General features: G+C 41.3%; 1 protein-coding gene across 1 annotated transcript in view; it reads left to right on the forward strand.

The window, feature by feature from the left end:
• Positions 1-1,647: 1,647 nt before the first annotated feature.
• The window catches only part of LOC104522265 (sodium channel protein type 5 subunit alpha), a gene marked incomplete at both ends in the record, with an annotated part of 22,659 nt that continues 13,087 nt past the window's right edge, over positions 1,648-11,219 (forward strand). The window contains 2 exons of the mRNA XM_010164505.1: positions 1,648-1,830; positions 4,237-4,638. Coding sequence (XP_010162807.1) covers positions 1,648-1,830; positions 4,237-4,638 — 585 coding nt within the window. The remainder of the gene's footprint in view (positions 1,831-4,236; positions 4,639-11,219) is intronic.

Consider the following 11,219-nt stretch of genomic DNA (forward strand, 5'->3'; position numbering starts at 1 on the left):
CAGAAACATTTCAACCCAAGCAATAGCTAAGAAAATGATAAGAAAGGGAAAATTAGTTTATTTTGCAGTAAGCATGCAGCATGTTTAGTAGCACAACTTGCAATATTTTCTAGATCAATAAAATATGATAGCAATCAGAAAGGAAAACCAAAACTCTTTAGACCAGCTTTTACATTGTGCAGCATAAAGAGAGCACAAATATAACTGATAGACCTGTTTGGGGACTATCAGTCAATTTACACAATTGGTCTAACACATTCCTAAACCTGAACTTAACACCAAAAGACTTGCTGAATCTTTATGAAGAGAAAGCACTTCAGCATAGCAATTAAATCAATTGCCTCAGAAAAAAAAAAGAAAAAGAAAAAAAAAAAAAAAAGAATAGCCTAGACTGGTGTCTGAGCCCTCCTCCTCTGCTCTAAGCAGCTTTCTCATGAAAGATATTTCCCACAGGAATTAAGTTTTGTTGTGCTCTCAGCTTGATAGAGCTACCGCTACTCCTTGAAATACATGATTGATTCTTTACAAGACTGTTAAGTGCCTTCACTTTCTTTGGACTGATGCCTGTGGGAGGAAGGGAGTATTTTGCTGCAGAGAGCTGATTGCCTGTTTGATTCTGGTGGCTTACAGACAATAGCACTGAGGATTCATCCATTTCTCCTATTCTTGGGAACCTGGAGAGGTTTTTTGGTTTTTGGTTTTTGGTTTTTTTTCCCCTAATTCACTCACTTTGTATATTTTGGCTGGGGGCTCTGCAAATGGGCTTGTCTCTAGGCCACTGATGTGGCTACGGCTGAGATGCCAACACCTCCAAACCTGACCTCATGCTTTGTGCTCAGAGCCTCCTCATTCCTGCCACCTGCACCAAGGATGGGGACCCAGGGTGCTGGCGTGGGCTGCAGCTTCCTCCCTGCGCCTATCGATTCTTCCTCCTGGCTGCTCATTTGCTTCCAAGGCTGTGGTTTTGTGTGCTCAGGCTTTCACATTTGACTTCTGCTGGTTTTCTAGGAGATGGTCTATTATCAGTCAGCTCGTGTAGTGATCCCACCAGATAGCCAGTGCAGCACTGAAGCACACAGCAAAGCAAAGTCCACCTTATCTCCAGTTAAGCCCACGGTTTTCTCTTTGCATATCTGATCGTTGCTGTCTGTGCTGCTACTTGGGATAAGTGTTTACAAAAACATGTCAGCTGAATTGCCTGCTGTTCCTAGCATGCCTCTGTGATAGGGGAGGAAAGCTCCTGGCAGCCAGCTTGGCTCCATTCCTGTCCAGCCCCCTCGGTAGATTCACACTAGATAAAAGGAAGAAATTTTTTACAATGAGGGTGATGAAACACTGGCACAGTTTGCCCAGTGAGGTGGTAGAAGCACCATCCCTGGAAACATTCAAGGTCAGGTTGGACAGGGCTCTGAGCAACCTGATCTGATGGAAGATGTCCTTGGTCACTGCAGGGGAGTTGAACTAGGTGACCTTTAAGGTCCCTTCCAACCCAAACTATTCTGTGATTCTATGAATTTTTAATTTATCTTCTATATAACCTTAAAACTTTGAATGAAAAGTAATTATTGAGCAGAGTAATTATTAGTTCTCACTGAGATCCTAAACTCAAATAATAAATTTTATGCCTTCTACCATCTTCTGTTTTAGGCACTAGCTACTAAAGGAATTGATTCAATGTCACTTAGTTCATTGGAAATGTCACCTTTAGCATCCAAAAATGCCAAGGAAAGAAGAAATAAGCAAAAGAAAAATAAATCTTTGGGGGCAGAAGAATATGGGGAAGACCAAAGGAATCCCAAGTGTGACTATGACGATGGTCAGAGGAGAATGGTAAGTCATGGTCTAAAACATCACTTCACATTGCACTTTTCTGGATAGACCAGGTTCCAAACAGGCAATTAAAGTTGAAACTTTCAGCTCTAAAGAAGAATTGGATATTTAATATAATGACTGACCTGCAGACAGTCTGTGTTACAACAATGGAAGGAAACATTACCACTTTATTTTCAAAATTAATTAAAAATGCCCATTAAACATTCTTACAAACGTATTTTGTTTAATTTTTTTTACTATTTTTTTCACTTCAAGATTACCCACAGTCTGGTTTATTTTGTAACTTTAATTTCATTCATCTGATTATATCTATCCTTCCCCTGCTAGAAATTAAAAATTGTTAGAAGAAACCTGCAAAGCTTAAAAAGAAAAGAGAGGAGGAGAAAAGGAGGAAACTTGTCTCTGAGGGCTTTTTAAATGCTATACAAAGACATTATTAAAATTTTTCTATTCCTTTGCTAGTTGCCTTCAAGTCAAAACTTTGTGGCACTTGTTTCTAATTTCTATTGCAGGGAAAAAAAATAGAGTGAGACTGATGTTAAATAGGGTTTTATATAAATGTTACTGACATGCATGAATATGAATCTGCACATGCTGTATGTATCAAATGATCATAAATAGCTTCAGATAATTTGTCTTTGCTTAACTGAGAGCAAAGTTTAAATCAGTTTATTTTGTTTTTTTGAATAGCCATGTAATGGGCTAAGTCTTTTCATATTTTGTTTTCAGTGAATTTAGGGATATTTGGCAGCCATAAAAAGCTCATAGAAAACATGTAAATAAAGTGATGTAAGTAAATGTGACCAATTAATGACTCCCCAGCTCAAAAAATTTACACAGAGCTGGATTTCTCTAAATGATATGCATTTTTTAATCTAACAGCTTTTGTTGTTGTCTCATTGGTTGAGTGGGTCATGTTACAAATACAGCTTTGCTAAAGGTAGAACTGCTCTTCAGCTTCATTCTGGATGTGTTTTGAGACATCACGTACCAGAATGACCATGGACTGGAGCTGTGCATTGCCAGTTTGTTTCTTAGTTTAATATTTCTTGTTTTCACTTTTCGCCCCTGGATGTCATATGCATGAGAAACATGGGAGACACATTTCAAAACTTACAGTAAATCTTCTCTGCAAGGTTGTGTCTGGCATGGTTGGAGGGAGTAAGGCTGAGTCATCATTCAGATGCAATCTGAGCAGCTGGACGTGTGTTGCCATCAGAAATTAGTCTCAATGACTGTGCCATGGAAACCCAGGCACGGATTTTTGACCGGTTAAAATTTAGTAGCAATCCAAATGGTTTGATTTTAGTTAGAAGGAGCTTAGTTTTTGTACTCTTCCTTGTACCAGTGTCACAAAATAATATCCTTACATAACTCAGTGGTGTGAGCTACAGTGCGAAATGAAATTAGGCTTCATTTGGTTTGTTTGGCTTGTGGACCCTGTGGAGATCTGACCTCTCTTCATATATACTTGGCTCATGAGAAAGTTTTGAAGAAGCTGAAAATTCTTTATGGGCCATAAAATCAAAAGTATGTTCTGCCTAAATGCTCTTATTCCAATAATTTCCTCTTCAGATACAAGGGAAGGGGATAAACTTGAATATCCTATGCATTTTCTGAACATCCTTTTTGCTCTGCCAGGATTTAGATGTGTTTAGCACTTGGCTACATCTTGCTGACACACTGTCAGAGTTGCACTCTCACTAGCTGGTGTCAGAGTGGATCATCAAGGCTGATATTTGGGTGTGAGGGAGACTGCTGTGTACAGAGGTTGCCTACCCCTTAAAGCAACTATGTGCATTGGGATAATAATTCTACAAACTAATAAACCATATCCCTCCTCTTGCTCTTGTTTTTTTGATTTTTTGGTTGTTTTTTTTCCTTTATCACCTTCTTCCGTCGTATTCTGCTTCTTCTTCTTCTTCCCTCTTCTTCTCATTTTCCCTGCAGTTCATTTCCTGCCCTATTTCTTTATCTCTTCTTCTCCCCCTGCAACGTTCCTTCCCTAGCTGTTATGAAGATGTGTGATAATGCTTTAAACTGGAGCTGGATCCCCTTCCTTGCTCTTGTTTTCCACTCCTTGTGCTGCCTCCCCAGGTCCTTTGGCACTTATCAGATCGGGGGGAGTGGAAGCAAAGGAAGTATCACCCTACGAGATGAATGCCACCTTGACCCTTCCTATTTCAGTACATCTTTAACTGTCAAGTATTTAACAAATACCTAATGTCCAGGAATGATTATTCAACCTGTTAACTTTGCGAAGGTTGAATACGTGTAAAGTCTTTCTCTGAAGCACTTGATTTAAAATGGAACTTACTGCTCTCCCCAGACTTTCCTCGCTCCTGAAAACATGTTGCAAAATGTTGTTTCTCTTTCCCCTTTTTCCTTTCTGGGGGTTTCTAGACTCTCCTTGGCATTAGTTATGGTCCCAGTGCAAACTTGGTGAAGCGCAGAACCAGCCACGGAAGCATATTCAGTTTCCGACTCCGTGGTAGAGACACTGGCTCCGAAACAGATTTTGCCGATGATGAGATCAGCACTGCTGGGGAAAATGAAAGCCACCGGGGCTCTTTCTTAATTCCAAGATCTGGGAGGCGTCCAAGCGTGCAAAGTCAAGTGAGCCATAGTTCTCACCCTACTACTCCCAACTACACCCAGACGGGCAAAAGGAACAGCTCAGTGGATTGCAATGGTGTGGTTTCCCTGATAGGAGGAGGCACCGGGGCACTCAATCCAGACCCTACTTCTCCTGCAGGGTTACTGCTCCCCCCAGTTATTATGGAAAAACCTGGGACAGGCGACCTGGTGAGTACTTTATAACTTTTGTATGTGATTCACGCTCTTATTTCCTTCTAATTGTTGTTAGAGTTTGCTGTAATTTATTTACCCAATATGCAATCTGCAGTGAGAAACCTAGACCCACCATCTTAGGCAGGGTGGGAAGGCAACAGACTAACTCATACAGCAATGTGTGTCTAGTGCCACATAAGAGGTTCATAACTTCTGGCGAGACTTAAGCTTCAGAGCTGGCTGGAGGCAAATAACTAAATCTTGGGTTTAATATGAATTTTCTTTTGTTGTAGGGACATTTTTTAAGTTGGTTTCTTTTAACATTTGAATATCCGACATTGTCCAGTGGCTAGAAAATTATGTTTTTAAAATGATTCTGTGTGAGTCTTACTATCTTGAGACTGCATTTCCTCCCACTGGTTGCTAACTCTTTGCATCTAACCTCTGGTCTTCTGTATAGCTATTTGTGGAGGGCTGTTCTTACAGTTCAAAGGTAGTTCCAAGAAGGGTTTAGCATCCAGTTCAAACAACACTTAGGAAAGATGAGCAGATAATCAACAGACTTCAAGCCTTTTGCAGATTTCCAGGATCTTGGTTGCAAAGCACCACTGCTGCAAAATATTTAATAAGGTTGTACATAAAAATATTAAGACTGATATCATTAGCACCCAAGCACAAATTCACTTAGAAAACTAGGAAATGGTGTTTTGGAAATAGCTGCTACAGAGGCGGGGCAATTTGGACAGGTTGCCCATTTGATATGATGGGAATTTCTCTCTTTTAATGTAGATAATCTACATCAGAGCTCATGACTCTCAACAATCTTTAAAGCAAAGGAGGTCTAGTCACTATGGTTGGTCTGGGCAGGATTTGTTTCATCTTAGAGATATAAAATGAGTCAGAAGAATCTCTCTCCCTAGAAATGCCTCTTTCTGTTCCCCCACAAGGGGATCCCAGGGTGGATAGCTCTGTCTTGCACACATCTTAAGTCAGGTGAGATGAAACCCACTCAGAATAACAAGGTGCCAAAAATGGGTTACATTGGTGGGGAAATAAGCAAACGTGATTCTAACATGTAGTAGGCAAGGTATTTCTGGAAGAGAAAGGCGAGTGAGATGGATCCCAGCCACGGTGTCAGATTATCAGTAAATTGAGAAGTAGCTTTTTTCCTTTAGAGCCAGGCAGCTTCTCCCCTTTCAAGCTTTGGATTGAATTTTTTTCCTCACCTATCTGGGCATTCCCTGTAGTCCTGCAAATAGACTCTCACACTGTACATGAGAGGAGGGGCTGTGCTGTGCATGGGAAGCTGGATGGTGTGAGAATTATCTGTTTTGTTGACAGTTTTGAGGTTGTTGCTGCTTTTTCAGATGTTAACACCTTTGTTCATTTAGGACTTTGGTAGTCCCATTTTTACTCTCTACAGACAAGGAAGATCAGTCCTGAGAGCAGTCTTTAGACAGCTGAGCAACAGAAACACTGTTTGTAGATAGTGGAATTTTATTTGACTTAGCTTGGTGCAAAAAAAAGCTGTGTATTAAAGGAATAGTGGAAGAAAGAGCTTGTGCATGTGTTTAGAAGAAAAAAAATCTGAACTGAAGTAGAAAGGCTTCAGTAGATGAGCAGTGGATGTTCCCTTTTTCTCTATAAGGAAAGCAGCTCTACAAGCTGCTGAGGCTCTCCCAGCTGTCAGAAAAAGCTTAACAAAGCATGAGAGCACTCAACCTTTCACAGGAAATACTGGTATTTTACAGGATTGGGCCCTGAGGTGACAGGGAGGCTTTGAGCTCTGCTGGCATTTCTTTTCATTTGCCAGCCTCCTGCTTTTTTAAAAAATGGATGTTGAAAATTAAATGGCCCGGGTGGGTGAGCTCACTTGACAGTTCCCTGGTCATCTAGGAAATAACAGCCGGGCACTATAGTAACAGATGCTCATTCAGTGATGCAACGTGAAGGATGTTGTGTCTTATACAAAACAGGTTTGGTATCTAATCTATCCAGAAAATGTGAGTTGGAGTTAAAAGCTAATTGGCAAGAAGCACATTGCTGTACAGATGTATTCGCTACAGGAACCATAAACGCTGGGCACAAACATGCAGCCTCAGCTGTGAGGTGCAGGCAAAAGGAAATAGCAAATCCAACACCTCAGCATGCTTAGAGATAAATCAACATGCTTCTGGGCTTTGTGCTTGATAATTTTCACCTTTTTCTTGTTAAAATTTTAAGTTGAGTTTGTTCTCTGTTAGCAGCTCTAGCTTCTTTTTATAGTCTCTTGGTATGTTTGGAGAAAGATGTTGCAGGATGAAGTTGAAGTTACCTCATTAACCCCACTGACCCTGCTGTTGTTATTTATTTTGTACAAGTGTAAGTTCATGGTGAAAAAGAACTCACTTGTGCTATCTCTTGTGTCTTCCCTGAACAAGAGACAAAGGACCAGTCCACGAAAAGGCATTACTGTAATATGCCTTAAGCCTAGCCTTACAGCTTCCTGAGGTGGAAATGTGACTTCACTGATGTAAATGCAACATCTGAGATGGTGGAGCTGGCAAAACATGTTTTACAGCATTAGGTTTTGAAGACATATTTGTTTAGGTCCCTCTGTGATGCTCAGTAGTATCAGATGAGCATAACACAGCCCTGTCCAATTGGTGCTGAGGAGAGAGACCTCTGAATTCCAATCTGGGGAAAGCTTGGAAAAGCCTTTCTGATTTGAAAGGCAAAGTAAACATCAAACAAGTTCTGACCATCTCTGGTTTTGAGTTTCCAACCTGCAGCCCTTAAGCAGACCATTGTTTCAGCAAAGGGTTTCAGACTAGAACTTCATAAGGTTTCTCAGGGAAAGCACAAAAAGTCACTACCCACTTTTGAGAATTTTAGCGTGATCAGTTTTGGCAACATTCAGCCTGAAGATTTTACCCCAGGCAAAGTAGCTGGGACCACGATGAAAAACTTTCATGCCTTTGTGTCATTACAACTGCTTGTCCCAGCCAACGGCTGTTTGCCCATGGGAATTGCTGTGGGTGGCAGCTAAGCTGGCATGAAGGTATCCATCCTGGTTGTTCCCTTTCCCATGAGAGAGGTGGCTGTAGCAGATTATCCCGTTATTCAGGCTGGTGACTCAGAAGAGTGGTCTCCTGACACTGAGCTGAAGAAAAGCATGTGAAAAAAAAAACCCATGTGAAAAACTGAGCTGAAAAAGCCAGTTTCAAGTGCTCTTCAGATGGCCCCGACTGCTTGGCATGGACAGTTGGGAGTGTCCTTCTGTGAGAAACCAAGTGTGCTTCCACTTTCTGTCTCATTCCCCTAATGCTTAAATACAGTTAGTGAAACAGGAGAGATTTCAAATAATCTCAATGGGTGGTGCTTAGGCCCATCAGTCTTGGCAGCTGGGGCAGTCTGACTGGTCAGCAGGCTTGCTGGCCATGGATGGCACAGTCCATGCAGAAAGGCATCTGTCCATGTAGGCACTAGGGCCTTCAGTGCACAGCCTGAGCAAGAGGGAGATCCTCCCCTATGCAGGAATCCTGTGTGTCTCTGCACACTTTGCTACACCCATTGATGTTCCCACACCCCATAAGAGCACCTGCAAAGAGTGATTGTAGCAGTTTTGGGGAGCTGCCCTTTGGCCAAGGGCTACACTGTGATGTTCAAGCTAGGAAGCCCACTGAGGTCGTATGAAGAGCATGCAAGTATGATATACAAACACCCTCCACAAAGGTGTTTCTGGGTCAGGCAGTCTTCACCTGGATGTGAAGAGCAATGGGCATTCAAGTCTGAGGATTCCAGGGACCTTGTCCTAAGAAACCCATGGTAAGTCTTATCAGACTCCTGGAAATCTCTGGTGTATCCTGCAGAGGACTGAATCAGGGCTGGTCCTGTTCTCCTACCAGCTTTCTTCAAGTGGTGCAGCTGTTAATTTCATCAAACTTACCTCAGTGTAAATAAGACACAAGCAGGACCTGGTGACTATTTTTTTTTTTCTTTTCCCTTTCCTTGTTTTGAGACTGAGATATGAAAAACGATATGTTTTTATGCTCCTGCTGACTGGGAGTTTGGGCTTTTGCCTTTTTTATAGAAAGTCTATACATCATGTAAGTAACTTCAGAGCACACTGCAAACTAAACTAAACTGTGCATTCTTGTAGTGACTATTTGTAGCTATGTATTGCTCTGTTGTATCATAGTGTTTCAAAGTTATTTAAGAGGTTAGAATAACATCGCCCTTCAACAAGGTATTGATCTGTTTGAACAGAACTGGATTAAGTTAATGAGCTGTTATCTGGAGCTCAATTTATCCATAGGATCTGATGTGGATGAGTAAGATGTCACCTCACCTGTGGTTTTCAATAATGTCTTGAGGGTTAAAAAGTACACATGGCAGCATCGCCTCTTGCCTCCTAAAGCCAACTGGAGCCTTTTCTGTAACTCTGCAGGGATATCCCGGGCTTTTTTTGTTTGTTTGTTTTAGTATGACATTCCAGTTATTTTGGAGATTAGAAGTGGCAGAGAAACAGACATGGGACTATGGTGGTAGTTGTTTGCAAGCGGGCAGCTGTCTGTTAGCTGCTGGTCTCCATTGCTTTGTTCTCACTCTCTCACCAGAGCTTCCCATCAGTCCAGCAGCAGAGCAGGGCCATGACATGGCTTTAGGATGAGCAGCGAGGTGGAGGTTGGACCTACCTGTGCTCTCCCTCTTGCACATACAACCTTTCCTGAATTTCCTCTTGGTTGCACATATTTTTTTTTCTTTTAGGAAACTAGAAGTGCCAAGTGTTGCTAGCTTGACAGGAGTGAAAACTAATGGGCAATGAGCCCTTAAGAAGGGCCAGGCTGCTTATTGAGGTGCCAAACTAAGGATTTAGAAGCTTATCTTTAGATAAAATTTTTTTGTCTTCTTTACTAAAAAAAAAAAAAAAAAAGGACCCTGGCTTTTGTTCTCGCTAAGCATGAACTGTGTTGCTGACCACTTTGGTTTAAGGTTTTCTTGTTGACCCTAAAACTGCCTTAAGGTAAAATTTCATTTTTAATCCTTCTTGCTTTGCCATGGGACTGGTGAAAAGGCAAAGTGTTAGCAGTTTCCATGCTCAGTAAAAGGTCAAGAAAATAAGTTATCAAAAAATTACTGCCAATAAGTTATTTGAACAAAGACTTGCTACCCCTCTGCTGCTGTTGCAGTGTTGTAACTGCAGCTCTAGTTTCTGCTCATTTCAAACTTTGCTTTAGCACATCCTAAGCACAAATTATTCAGATTTGACACAAATGTTGTAAGCTGTTTCAGTTTACAGTGCATCTCTTTAAATAATCAAGTATCCACAAAATTAAATGCCTTCTTTTTAATGCTGCATGCTATTATGATCACCTTCAATCTCATTATATATTTGTTCTTGTGCCTTACTGGGTCCATTGTTCATGGTGTGGCCTGTCCACCTCTTTTTATGCTTGAAAAGATTTTTACTGTACAAGGAAAATTAAACCTGTCCTAGTTCCCAAATGTGGTCTTTAAAATGCTGCCATGTATAAACCCATCTTCACATAACAGTTTTGACATAACTCAGAACTGTGGGCACTCAGAAGAAAATAATTCTGCGATGTTATCCTCATTTACATGTAAATTACTGAAGAATATATTTACCCCTATAGAATTTAGCTAATCCAAAGGAGAAACATTTCCAGGCAATCAAGGAGCAACACAAATAATCTTGTCCTGCTGGAGGTCCCTGTGTTTAACTCTGTTGTGATTTCTCATCTGGATCCTAAGGAAACGCCTTCCATAACTGCAGGGATTGTTGTTATTTTTGCTTAATTTCTATAGAAATATAAATATGATGAACAACTGTGCCTGTATATATTCTCTCTGTAATGATAATAGCCTTTATGCTGCCTCGTTTGCCCAGTTCCTGGAACTACTCTCTATCTCAGAGTGCAAAACCTGCCAGATCCTTGTGTGACTATTAACTAACTCTGTTCTAAAATAAATAAAAAACCCACTCCCCTCACGTCTATTCTTTACAAACAACAAAAACTTTCCTAAGTAACTAAATAACTGTAAGTAATTTACTTGGATGGAAACTTTCTTTCCTGGAAAAATTCTTTATAGTAAATTACAAGCTGACTATGTGATAGATTCACTGCTCTATGGGTAAAGAGACCACGTCTTCCTGCAAGAGCACGGGGACATTCCTTACACCCTGACATTGCCTGCCAGACACTGTGTCCTGGCTCTGGGGAGGGACCTCTGCTGTGCAAAGTGGTGGCCTTTGGGCTCTGCTCTTCAGCAGAGACGTATGCACCTGGGTGTGTGGGTGGCTATCATGCAAGGTAACATTTGCTCTGAACATAGTCCAGAAGCAAATTGCACCAGCTCACCCCTCCAGAGATGAAGGAAGGAAGGAAGGAGCCATGCACATGTCTCCTTCATGTCTCCTTTGCACACAAAGGTTGGCACTCTGCAAACAGTCCCCTTGACTCCAGCAGGACTCCTGAAGTCTTAGGGACCACTTCTCATGACGCAGGTGGCAGGATTGAGGATGCTGGGCTGGAAAGAAAAATAGAGTGATTTAAAACACTTGTTGATTTGGGAATATCACATCAAACCTAGGG

Source organism: Antrostomus carolinensis, unplaced genomic scaffold (genome assembly GCF_000700745.2).
Source record: "Antrostomus carolinensis isolate BGI_N321 unplaced genomic scaffold, ASM70074v2 scaffold13973, whole genome shotgun sequence".
NCBI lineage: Eukaryota > Metazoa > Chordata > Aves > Caprimulgiformes > Caprimulgidae > Antrostomus > Antrostomus carolinensis.